The sequence below is a fragment of the Vicugna pacos genome, chromosome 21, assembly GCF_048564905.1.
Source record: "Vicugna pacos chromosome 21, VicPac4, whole genome shotgun sequence".
NCBI lineage: Eukaryota > Metazoa > Chordata > Mammalia > Artiodactyla > Camelidae > Vicugna > Vicugna pacos.
Genome location: NC_133007.1, coordinates 4,530,447 through 4,544,001, shown reverse-complemented (window position 1 = coordinate 4,544,001; position 13,555 = coordinate 4,530,447). Strand labels below are relative to the sequence as shown.

Genomic DNA, 13,555 nt, shown 5'->3' with positions numbered 1-13,555 from the left:
CTGATCTAATGGAAGAGGAATTATAATTAAGAATCCATGTTACATGTAAAAATCACGATGTCCTTGCTGCTTAGATGGCTGGTCTAGCACCAGCTCACTGCGCACACTTCTCCCAGAAGTGTTACCCTCAAAGAGATTGCCCCCCATCCCTTCGGGGCCTGCCATTATCCTGTGACCCAGAGAGTGACTAATTAAATAGATTGGAATTCTGTTTTTGGTAAAGTAGAAGACTGAGAACAGGCTGCTCTCTAACTTGAGATGTGGAAAGGTTAGTGTATTTGGAAGTTAGTTGAAATGATTTTGTGCGTTAACTGATAAACTCAACAGACGTCCTTCCTGAACCTAACATGTAAAACGTTTTACATTCCTCCCATGAGGAGCCCACCTCTGAATCTTTTCAAGAGCCCGGATTCCTGGGAATTCAGATTTCTCAGTGCTAACATGATGTTATTTTGTGAGTGGAACGCTGACTACTCTTAAAGTGTGGTAGCGGTGTAGTGTAGGGGTGAGGGTGCAGCGCTGGGGTCAGGATGGCTTGAGAGCAACTCTAGGGCTGGTCCCTTCATCTCCCTTGTTCTGAACTTCTCCTGAGGCCATCCTGAGGATGACCTGATGCTTGCGAAGTGCCTGGCACAGTGAGTACTGAATGCACTGCAGTGGGGGGCGGGGCATGTTATCCACGAGGCTGCTGTTATAACTGGACTTAAAAGATGGCTCTGACCTGAATCAGCTCAACTTCCTTCAACTTGAAGGTAAAAATTAGCTTGATGACTGTTGAACTGGGTGATGCTCCCCTAAATGGAGTTTGTATTTTGCCCTCATTCAGCCAGTTAAAGCTGGAGTCCACAGAATTGTGAAACATCTGAGCCTGGGACAGTCATATGATTTACAGTGTCATCTTGTTGTAAGCTTTCAAGCAACATAATCACGGAGCTTTTTAGCGTAATAAAAATGCCGGCCATAAAAGTTTCAGTCCCTTAGAATTCTCTCTCTCAGAACGCTGAAGGACGCTTTGTCACCGCAGCCTCTCTTCTGTTTAGGTGTCCTCTCCCTCCCCCACGTCTCTCCTTGCAGACTTGTTTCCAGACTGCCCGTGCTGAATGGAGATCGGGACGGGAGACCAGCTGTCTTCCTTGTGTTGGCTCTCTGTGCTGAGCATGAATTGCTGAGCAAAGAGCACCACCTCTCCAGGGAGGTTCACAAGGGTAGTACAGACTCAGTCTGGGTTTGATTTTTTTTTTTGAATAATTATTAAAAACTTCTGCCAAATACTATCAGTGAGGGGGAGAAGTACACAAAGTCTGAAGTTCAGCTGGGCCAGCCTTTGAAAAATATGAACTTGAATGAAGAAGGAATGCCTTGCACTTTAATTTTCTGCATTTGACGGGAGACAGTCGCTCTCAGAGGTCACTTCTGAACCCACAGACTGTTGTGCAACCTCGCTCAGTATTCAAGGAGACAGTTCATAATTAAAATTCCTTTGGAAATGGTTGCCCAATGATTGACATTTGTTCCAAAATACATCGTAATGGTAAATGTGTAATCTCGGACTTCAGTGAATTTTGTTTTTTTCTAATGGAAAGAAAATAAAATGAAAAAAAATTTTTTTAAGTATGATTGAGTTTTTTTTCAATTGAAGCAATATAATTAATTTATGTCAAGTCTTGCTCTCAAAGAGCTTGCAGTCCAACAGGGGAGACAGGGTAGGTTGAGGAAAGCAACAGAGAACAATATGCACCATATAAATGAGTTGCATTATATAGATGAATGCTGTTGAGATTCCAAAGAGGAAGAGGTAACAAAGGTTTTGTTTACCTGCTAATGCATTCGCATAGGCTGCCGCTTCAAACACAGATAGCTTCTGCTATTGCTGTGAAATGATTTTACGTGCCCATTTTCCCAGGACAAATGCTGCCCAACCCTAGGGATCTCTCTCTCTCTCTGCCATGGCTTCCTGGAGTCCGCTTGGTCTCATCTCTGTCTGTGCTCCAGTCTCCGTTTCCCCAGAATCCCTGATTCCAGACAGCTGCTTTCTCTGTGTTCAGATGGAATAGACTGGTACAACCACTATGATGCACCCCTGCAGCTGCGAGAGCTGCGTCTTGAAACGAAACCTTCTTGGATCCCCCAGCTTTTAAATACCACACTAGCAGTCACGATGAGAGAAACCTTCCACCAAGCTAGGGTTTGGGTGCTAGGGATTGGTGAGCACACCCAGCTTTACAAAGCCTCAGCAGACGTAGAGTTGACCATGTGACAGAGAATGCGGGGTTGTCCCTGAATAGTCAAAACTCAGGTGTTTTAACTATCCATGCTGAGGGACTGTTCATGCTGCTTGTTTGACTTCTGAATTGTGAACCCACACGTGATGTGGGAGTAAGTACAGTGGGTGGGTGACCACAGGTGTCAGTCTTTCGCTGTTTTGCTTAGTAGTATAGATCCTTCAGCTCTGCTGGAAAAACAATCAGTGCCTATTAGTTTTGCTGTCTGCCTTTGCGGGGAGGTGAGTGTTTTATAACTGGGAAGGGTCTCAGCAGTCTTGTAGTCTGTTCATATTAAAGATGAGGAAACAGGGTGAGAAATGAACTAGTTTGCTCAGGGGTTATGTAGAGAATTTACTGTAGCCTCATGATTTGAACCCAGGTCTCCTGGCTGGAAGTTCAGTGCTCTTTGTGAGCACCGAGTGCTCTTCCGAACCTCTGAGTAAAACTAAAATGCCAAGTCTGTTCTTGGTAGATAGACTTTTTAGATGGAAGAATTGTAGATAAAAAGAGATACAGATAAACCTATCTTATCTGAACAGGACCTCAGCACACTAGCGAGAAGAATGAAGATGAGAGAAAGTAGGGAGAAAGAAGTGGCAGAAAGACAAGAGCTCCTGGGAAGAGCCTGGAACAGGGCAAGTGCCAGGCATTTTCAAGATTAGAAGAAATCTGAATTGAGTTAAAAAAAAAACAACAAAAGATTTCTTCAGACAGAAGCAAGAGTTTGCGTGCATGAAGGGAATAAAGCAGAATGCTTTATTATTGATATGAGTAATGGAACCTGCAGGGGCAGAGGCAAAGCATGGCCCTAATAGATAAAGACAAGAAACACCGCACCATTCCAGTAAGGTTCTGAATATTAAACACTTTCTTTCTCTCCAAAAATGCATAAAGAGGAGAGAGAGGAGGAAAAAGATAATGATTTTGAGGGAGGTCTCTTACATTATTTGCTATCACAGGAAGGAAAGTCAAATTCAGTAAAGTACAGTTTGATTTATCAGAGTCCAGCAGGGGGATTAATAACATAAATACAGATTTCAGTGAAATTGTGCCCTAGCACTTACTTTTTAAAAAATTGAAGTATAGTTGACTTACAATGTTTCAGTTGTACAGCAAAGTGGTTCAGTTATACATGCATATGTTCTTTTTTAGATTCTTTTCCATTATAGGTTATTATAAGATATTGAATATAGTTCCCTGTGCTGTACAGTAGGTCCTTGTTGTTTATCTATTTTATATATAGTAGTGTGTATCTGTTAATCCCAAACTCCTCATTTATCCCTCCCCTCCTTTTCCTCCTTTGGTAACCGTAAGTTTGTTTTCTAGGTCTGTGAGTCTATTTATATTTTATAAATAAGCTTATTTGTATCATTTTTAGAGATCCCACATATAAGTGATAGCATAGGATATTTGTCTTTCTCTGTCTAACTTTTTCACTTATTATGGTAATCTCTGGGTCCATCTATGTTGCTACAAATGGCATTGTTTCATTCTTTTTTATGGTTTAGTAATATTCCATTGTATAGATATACCACATCTTCTTAGTCTATTTGTCTGTCAATGGATATTTAGGTTGCTTCCATGTTTTGGCTATTGTAAATGGTGCTGCTGTGAACATTGGGGTGCATGTATCTTTTTGAGTTTTTAAGCAAAATTTTGCTTCTGTGTTCACTGATGAGATATTTGCCTTTATAGACATACAGCTTCCTTTCTCTAACCCACCTCCAGCTTAAGGGTGATCTCATCATTCAGTGGTTGCAAAAAAATTCTGCTTTGGGTATCAGGTATTTTAGAATGACAGTTCTTCAAAACTGATTTCCCAAAGAGCTTATCAGGACAATGATATTTTAGACTAAGTATTAAGTAGAGTTGAAGATTCTGCCTTTTAGATTTGCAGTGATTTCATCTTACCTGTTGAATGAGCTCGTATTAGTAGTATTTGTATGGAAGTTTGTATGGAAGCCTTGACCGTGTGATTTAAGAAAGAAGACAGTAGTTCAACTTTACAGCATGCGACCTGTCAGAGGTAAATGATCTAAATATGCCTTGTATCTTCATTCTAACAAAAAGCGGCCCCATTATATAGACTTCTAGCTCATTTTAGGAGAATAAGAAGCCTATAATGCATGAACTGTTTAAAGAAGATATGGAATGGAACTTTAGAATTGAAGAGGAAAAAGGTGGGCTAGCAGCGGGATTGGCTATGTAATTTTGGGGCCTGGTGCAAAATGAAAATTTAGGGTCCTCCTTTTCAAAAATCAGGCGTTTCAAGACAGTAACAGCAGAGCATTCAACCAAGCTGGGGGCCCTTCTGAGCACAGGCCCTGAGTGACTGCCCTGGTCATACCCATGCAGCCTGCCCTGGTCAGAAGTCAAGATGGGAGGAAAGAGGAAAAGGACTGATCTGTTTTTCCGTGATGTTTCCCTCCCTGTGTCCATCCCACTCTTACCTGTGATCCATCAAATGTGACCAGCTCTCCAGGGCACTGTTATGCCAGGTACCTAAGACACTGGTGCTTCAACTCTAGTCCATGGGGGAGGGGCGTGAGAGGGAGAGCTCATTCCACCGGTGATGGGGTTGGGTTGGGCTGAGGTTGAAGGTCTTCTGAAGTGACCTAGGAGAAAAAGCATGAACTTGGGAACCTGGATACCCTTGGGAATCCAGCAGTGTGTAAAACTTCCTTAATCTCTCTGAATCAGATTTTTCATTGCTATAAAATGGTGATATTTACCTTGAAGGGTTATTGTACAGATTTGAGAAAATGTGGAAAGCAGAAAACTAGTACAATGGCTGGGATGTGATGGAAGCCCAACAGATGGTAAGTGATATACTGAGCATGGGTGAAAGGCCTCAAGTCTCAGAGTGGAGGATCTCAGAATTCTTGAAGAGCCTCGTAGGAGCTGGCTGCCCCTCTGCATCCGTCCTGAGCTCTGAAGTGCTCTGGAGTGGTTTAGAACTCTGTATTGCATCTTCTTCCCAGGCAGGGTAAGAGGCAGTCTGTGAGAAGTCAGTATGCAGTGGAGTTCAGTCGCCAACACTGAAAATTTGGGCAAACAGTAGAGCCAGAGCCATGGGCCACTGGGCTGTGTCACATCTGCAGGGCTTCCGTTGTCCGCCCTGAGGTTTCTGTAGTTTGTCTGTTTTATCCAGTTGCGTTTCCATGATATACAAGGGATGCAGTCCAACCCATTTCATGGAGTTTTTCCACTTTGTTTTGGTTTATTATTTGTTGTTTACAGTATTACCTCCAGTAACAACAATGGAATTTCCTTCCCCACTAATTTGGCCTGTTTCCATTTTGCCTGTTTAATTTTAATTTCCTTTTTTTGGACTGAAACCTCCACGTGACTCTCCTTTGTTTATTTCCTCCCATGTATGTATCAGCGTCATTTATTACCATGTCCACTCAGAAGAACTTTGTTCATTAATTGTAAAGGTTCTGTTTCCTGGTTCCTAGTGGGAGGGTGACAGGTGCTCCCTGCTTCTGAGTGCTGCGCTATGGTTTTGATTGGCAGCATCCTCATCACTGCGCTCTGCCAGCAGATTCCTTGCTTTTCAGAGTTTACAGTGGCGCATGGAAGGCAAAGGAACTTGGCTGCAGAAGACCTTTTTCTCACGTCCTCTGACCTATCTTACCAGTGCCGATTTCCATTTACTTTCATTTGGGCAGCAGCTTATTGGGAGCATGAGAGCAGCGTTTTGCAGACGTGCTCAATGCCTTGAAGACATTTTCATGAAAATTACTCTGTTGTTAACTAATGAGTGATTGCTGCTTGCAGTACTAGCTGCCTGGGGGAGGAGGATGAATGTAAGTTGGCCCTTCCTTCTGAAGAGCTTACAGCTCACTAAATCCATAAAAATTAAATAGGAGAGGTAACTTGACTTTTAATGTTACTGGAATATGTTAGGTCTGCTGCCTCGTTTTTCCTGGATTCTCATGAGTGACTGAATGTACTACTCCATCAAACATTTATTTAGTACTTACTCTGTCCATGACATCATCTCTAGGGTTAAGACGCTTAAAAAGACCAGAAGGTAGAAATAGAGTTGAAAGCAAATACATATAATAAAGTGTTACAGGTGACATGATAGAAATCTGTCCAGGGCACATATAGAGAGGGTGTCTTTATTCTCTTGGCATCATGGGTGGAGGGAAGGTGACACAAACGAAAGCTCAAAGATACTGAACGTGTTTGAGATGCGACAGGACTTCCTAACGGCTGAAGCAGAATGGCTGAGGAGGCAGCCGGGCATGGAGGGGGAACGGAGGTGCGGGGAGTCTCGGGTGCCGTGTGAAGGAATTTGGATTTTTTCTCTCTGGCAAAAGTTTTAGGTGGGTGGAACAGCCCGGTCAGATTTGCCTTCTAGAAAAACTACCTGCAGAAGGACAAACTCACGGGAATGTGAATGGAGGCAAGGCGATTCCTTAGGGCAGTTTGGTGCCGGGCAGGCATGGTGTGATTCTGAAGTGGCAGATGGAAGGATGTCGAGGAAACAGACTTTCCAGAATTGGTGTCAGTTTTAACATATCGTCTTTACAGCAGTTGCTGATGAAACTGAGGCTCAGGAAAAGTAACACAACCCGTAACTTTTTTTTTTAAATATCTAGTTTACTTAATCTGAATTTGCTTTTATCAAAGAATTCATAGCCCTGTAACCAGAACATGGGATCAGATCTTCTTAGTAAAGATAACTGCCTAGCTATCCTTTCGACAAGGTTGGGGGACATCTGACTACCCACACTTGATCCAGAGGTCGGGGTGAAGTCAGGCTGCAGAGCAAGGCTCCTTCCCTCAGGGTTGAACGCAGCTGTAGCGAGGCACTTAGCATGGTGCTCGCTCGGCGCACGGTAAATGCTCAGTAGCTATTAGCACGTTGTGATCAGCTTATTATCGGCACTTTCTCTGATCAACAAACAGTATAGCTGTTTTATCATTTTAATACAAATTTTAATATTAAGCACAACCAATAACTATCGAAGAGAACCTTCCTCTGTGCTCCCAGCACAGTTTGGAAACAGGATGACGGCGGCATTCCGCACACTGTGCTGTAGTACACTGTGTTGTGATGACTTGTTGACAGCCCCTTCTGCCCTGAGACACTCAGATTCTCATGGTTATGAACTAAACTCCCGAGTTATTTGTGTATGCCTTGCTGGAGCCCCGTAGAAACGGGTGTTTAATAGATGCTCCCGAGAGTGAAACTCGCAACACCACAGCCAGTGCAGCTTCCACGCGGCTGGTCTTACATCCACCCACTTCCCTCTCTCCTGCGAGGGGCCAGAGCAAAGTGACGTGCAGATGTAGCAGGCAGGTGATGCTTTCCACTTTGCTTTAAAATTTTTATCACTTCACCATTGTCGGAAGGCATCCCTGCCTCCAGAAGCCTGCATTAAAGTACCAATCATGAATATCTGAAATATAAAAAGTGGCTGTAAAGGTTGGTGCCCCTTGTGACACTCTTCTCAGTCATCTCATTATCCACAAATCAAGCATGAGAGCTTGCTTTCGTATTTCTTTTCATGTTACCTAACATTTTAACCTGGCTCACGCTTGATTCTTCCACGCAGATCCGTAATGCCTCCTGCCTGGCTCTTTCAAGATGGAGGGGACGCCTGAAGGAGAGCCTACGCATGTGGCATCTAAATTCAAACTTTCCACCAAGGTAGAGAGCACAGGACACTGGCTGGTGGAGGATCACGCGCGGCTATGGGAAGCTCTGAAGACAGAGGAGGTAAGGCAGCTCCAAGGGGCAAAGTTGGTGCAATGATGGGTTTTCTTAGACCTGAGACTCTCATGCTTAGTGCAGCCATCATGATGGGCCACGGTGGCAGTTTTTTATTCAGGGGACGTAGGCACAACCACAACCACAACTGGAGAGCAAGAAGTCAGGGTTATGTATGTACCTTGAACCTTAATAACTCCCCGGTGATTCAGACAAGGGAGGTAGTCCTGACAGTTAGGGCTTAAAATATACAAGTACACGTTGTCCTTATAGAATCCTACCAAACCTCAATGGGAAATCAGCCTGTGAGGAGAACGTCGATTCCTCAGGATCAGTTATAACAAGTGGAATTATGTAAATTCATTCTTTGACAGCATGAGGCTAAGTAGCAGGGCTCTTTGGTGGCAAGCAACAGAAATTGACCCAGAATAACTTAAGGAAAATTGGAAATCATTGGAGGATATCAGGAGGCTCACACAATTGACGAGAAGTTTGGAGGACTACGTTTGGAAATAGGGCAGGAACCAAGTCATTAGGAAGTGCTCTGAGCCCTACCCCTGGTATGAATTCCAAACTGGTCTCTACCCTTTCCTTATTCTCATATTTCTCTGCTCAAGATGCAAAACCATGGGAAAGAGGGGCTCGCAGCCAAGCTTAGCCGCCTCTCATTCTGTTGGTTATTCTGTAAAGAAAAAACAACAGAATCTTCCACAAGAAATCATTATACTGAAGCCTCAGAGCTCTTGTGTTTGGAGGCCAAATCTCTAATATCCACATGGTGTGACAATTCCAATTCAAGGAAGTAACACAAGAGCTGCAGTCTTAAACATGTGAAATGGCAGCCGAAGCAGTGCAAACCCTTTCGACAGAACACTTGCACAGCAGGGTTGTTCGTTTGTTTTAATCAATAAAACTCCACAGAGAGCTGTTGACGTCTTTGTGTACCCCACCTAACAGGGCCAAGACTGGGATCAGAAAAGTGAGGTGCTGAGGACACAAAGTTTAAGGAGGCGCTCACTCTGAGGTTTGTGTCCGGCACCTGCACCGACTTGAAGGTTGATGAATCCTTATATTTTTCACACGAGGTGCCCTCCTTGCCTAACCCTAGTCCTGGTCCCGGCACCCATTTCTGTTCCCCTCCCTTCTTCCCCAAAGGCAGTCACCATCCTGAATTTGGTGTTGATCAGTCTCACGCATATTCCAATGTATACACTGCATATGTGTCATCTACATCTACAGTATACAGTATTGATTTACATGTTTTAGGTTCTATATGAGCTTTATGCTATATATCTACTGCCACACTTCGCTTTTTTTTTACTTAACATTTTCTTTCTCTTTTGTCTGTTTCCTATGATGTTACATGTAGTTCTAGTTTATTCATTTAACCTGCTTTTTATATTGTATTGATTAGTAGAGTCAAATTTATTTATCCACTTTCTTGATGATTAACTTTGTTTGTTATGAGGCAGTGTAATACGTTTTTGTAGCATAGACACCTAGACGTCGTATGCTGGGTGATGAAGTGTGAACACCTTCCTTTTAACCCATTCGGTCTCTAAGATGGGGACATGAGTATATCCCCGCCAGCAGCATGTGAGAATCTCCTCTGCTCTGCATCCTCCCAGTCACTGATGTCATCAGACCTTTAAATATTGGCTAATCTGATTGTTTTGAAATGAGGCCTTGCTGTTTTGACATGACTTTTTCCAGATGGATAATCAGTTATCCTAGTAGCATTTTTTTTTAATGTCCATCGTTCCTTCTTTAGCTTGTGATGCTTTGTTTCATGTATCATGTTTCTTTACAGACCCTCTTTGCAGATATGACACCCTCTCAACTATTCTAGCTTTGAAGGAAACCTGGATACCTGACAGGGCAGGTCCCTCCACTGAATTACTGCTCTTCGATATTGTCTTGGCTGTTTTGGGAACTTAGATTTTCATTATGAATCTGGGATGAGCTTGTTAAGTTCTGCAAATTTGGAGAAAAACCCAAGTCTGCTGGGGATTTGATAGGGATTGCAATAAGTTTGTTGATGAATTTGGGGACTATCAGAATATTTATGATTCAGGGAGTGTCTTTTCTTATTGCTGACTTTAAAGGGCACGCTTCAGTTTTTCCACCTCAATGTTTCACCAGTATTTTGTCCTATACTCTTCTTGCTGTAAGGTTTTCATAACGAAGGTTAAGGAAGCTCCCCTTCCTTTTCTTTTGTTGTTAAATGTTAATTTCTTTACATGATAATATTTGATACCTATAAAATAATACACATGTAACTTATAGAGTATAATATTAAAGCAACCACTTGCATGAGAGAGGGTACAGCTCAAAGGTACAGCACATGCCTAGCATGCATGAGGTCCTGGGTTCAATCCCCAGTACCTCCAATAAATAAATAAACCTATTTATTGTGATTTCACAACCAACTTAAGAACTAGAACTTTACCAATTTGTTGAATCCATATGTCGACTCCTCCTTCCTTTAATTTCCTTCCTTGCAAAGGTAACCTTTTTCTTGAAATCTGTGTTTAATCAGTTTCTGGCTTTTAAAAAGTTTTATATATCTATATACCCCTAAACAATATTGTTCAGTTATATGAACTAGATATGCAGTATTTTATGATACATGTATGATTTCTTTGGTGGCTCACTTCTTTCATTCATCCTGTTTCTAAGATTTTGAAGATTCAGCAACATTAATATATATAGTGGTAATTCATTAATTTTCACTGTTGAATAATATGCCATTATATGATTATATCATGATTTATTTATTCATAGTTATGTTGCTGGACATTTTAATTACTTACAGTTTCTTCCCATAACGAACAATGTTAGTATGAAAATGCTTATACGTGTCTTGGTGCCCCTATGTAAGAGATTTTCTAGGTTACTGCCGATTAGGTGAATATTGGACTTGGGTATGTGCAAGTCCTGTTTTGCAAGTTATTACCACATTGTTTTCCAAAGTGGTATCAGCTTACACCTCAACCAGCAGTGCATACATTTTCCCTTATTCCACATCTTTGCCAAGTTTTGGAATTGTCAGCTTTCTTAATTTTTCCAATCTAGTTGGTATAAAATAGAATCTCATTCTTTGCTCATCAGTTCTTTTCGCATTTCAACTCCATCTAGTTTTCCTTTTTCTTTTATAATTTACTTTTCTGAGGGTTTAGCTATAGCAAAAATCTCTTTGTGTGTGTGTGTGTATTTTGTCCGAAGATGCCTTTATTTTGAGTACACTCTTAGATAGTTTAAATACGTATAGAATTGCAGGTCAGTTTCTCTCAGTGCATTGAAAACATTCCATTATCTTCTGCATTCTGTCATTTCTGTTGTTAAACCAGCTGAAAATATAAGGTTCATTTCTTTGAATATACAGATCTTCCTTGGCTTATAGTGGGGTTACATCCTGATAATCCCATTATAAATTGAAAATATTGTAAGTCAAAAATTGCATATAATGCACCTAATCTACTGAACATCGTGATTTACCCTGGTTTATGTTAAATGTGCTCAGAAAAGTTACAGTTCTAGAGTTGGGCAAAATAATCTAAACACAAGATTTGTTTTATAATGAAGTGTTGAATATCTCATGTAATTTATTGAATACTGTAGTAAAAGTGAAACAACAGCATGGCTTTGTGGGTACAGAATGGTTGTCAGTGCACTGATTGTCACCTTTGTGACTGCGTGGCTGACTGCGCGCTGTGGTTCGCTGCCACTGCCCCGCAGCTTGAAAGCATATTTCATTGCATGCCGCTAGCCTGGGAAAAGGTCAAAATTCAAAATTGGAAGCATGGTTTCTACTGAATGTGTATCACTTTTGTACCATCATGAGTTTGAAAGATTATAAGTTGAACCATCATAAGTTGGGGACCTGTGATACCTTTTCGCTCTAACTACTTAGATATTCTCTCTGTTTTTGCTGTTTTGCAGTTTTACTCTTCTTATTTAACCTCTTAGAAGTCATAGGGCTTCCCAAATATGTGGATTGGTGTCTTTCATCAGTCTGGAAACATCTCTGTAATTTTCTTTTCAAATAATTGCTTTTCCTTCATTTTCTTTCTCTGACTCCATCAAGATTTGTATCCATTTTTCTTATGCTTTGCTTGTGTCTCTCAACCTCTTTCAGAGTTGCCGTCTTTTTCCCTCTCTGTATTGTATTCTGATTAATTTTAGATCTACCAATTCACTAATTCTTTATTTCTAGAAGTTTAGTTTTCTCTTAATATCTCCTAGTCATTTTTTTTAGTTTCTTGTTTTCTGTTCATATTTTTATATTTAAAGACTATTTGTGAGGAACTTTGAAGAATATGTGATTTTTGCACTCTTTTTCAGTTAAGTGAAAGAAGACGTGAGACTTTTGCCTCAGAGACAGAAGGCTTTATTGTCAAGGAAGAAGCAGTAGCCAGAATGGCAGCATGTTTGTTTGGGTTCCCTGTGTTCCAGTTCCTACTGGAATGACATAAAAGGGCGCAGATAGCTGCTTGCACAGAGGGTCACTGACCTTGGGAGACTTGCCAGTTTATGCGGACAGTAAGCAAGCCCACACGGTCTGCTAGTGGGAGACATTATCTTATCCTTGAATGTTACTCACTGCAGACCCAGGTCTGAAAAGTGGTCCAGGTCAAGATCAGGGGGAGCCTTGTTTTTTTTGTTTTTTTGAACAGGAGAGGCTCATGGAAGAGTGTTTTTCAACAATATTAACTATAATGGTTTTATATTCTAAGTTGGCAATTCTGATAGCTATGGGTCTTATTCAACGATCTATTTTTTCTGTTGGCTCTTGTACTTGGTGTTTTGTTTCTTTGTGAGTTTTACGACTTTTGAATGTGGGTTCATTTTTCTTGGAATGAAAGGAGTTTTCTCCAGAGAGAAACTGCACTTACTTCTGGGAGTGCTACCAACTGAAAGTCACTTTAAAATAAATTATCAGCTTGAGGCTTTTCAGACCATTCAATGTGAATACAGGTTGGAAACCTATAGGTGGGTATCTTGCGGTAATTAATTCTCAGTGGAAATGACTCCCCCCTCCCTGTCCCTATTCAGAACCATATTTCAAGAGAGACAGTTTTCCTTACATTGTCACAGAGAGCATGAGGTTCAACACAATAAGAGTTTATTTTTCAATCACGTAATAGCCTAGTTTAGGTGTTTCTGATGGTAATGCAGCTTTTCTCCATATGGTGATTCCGAGACACAGATTACTTTATTCTTGCAACTCCAACATCCTCTGGGATCTAGGAATCTTTTGTGTTCAGCTAGAAATTAGCAAAAAAAAAAAAATGAGAGAGAGATTGAAGAAGACATAACCTAGCTCTTAACCCTCTTGGACCAGAGTGACAAGCATCATGCCACTTTACATTCTGTCACTGAGAATTAGTTCCATTGCCCCACATGGATGTGAGGGAAGTGAGGTGGAGGAATGTAATCTCTAGCTGGGCAACCACTTAGTGGAGATGACCCAGTACTATGGAAGGGGAAGCACACGTTTAATTTTGGTGGGCAGTTAAATAAGTGCCACAAAGACCAAAGCTTAAGTTTACCTGGTTTGGCCAGT

At 41.4% G+C, this 13,555-nt stretch overlaps 1 protein-coding gene across 2 annotated transcripts in view; it reads left to right on the top strand.

Annotated features, from left to right (window-relative positions):
- RGL1 (ral guanine nucleotide dissociation stimulator like 1) overlaps positions 1 to 13,555 on the top strand; it is a 249,451-nt gene that overhangs the window by 84,371 nt on the left and 151,525 nt on the right. For both annotated transcript variants that reach the window (XM_015245678.3, XM_072945948.1), the window contains one exon: positions 7,835 to 7,998. In XM_015245678.3, coding sequence (XP_015101164.1) covers positions 7,867 to 7,998 — 132 coding nt within the window. In that variant the 5' untranslated portion in view covers positions 7,835 to 7,866. The remainder of the gene's footprint in view (positions 1 to 7,834; positions 7,999 to 13,555) is intronic.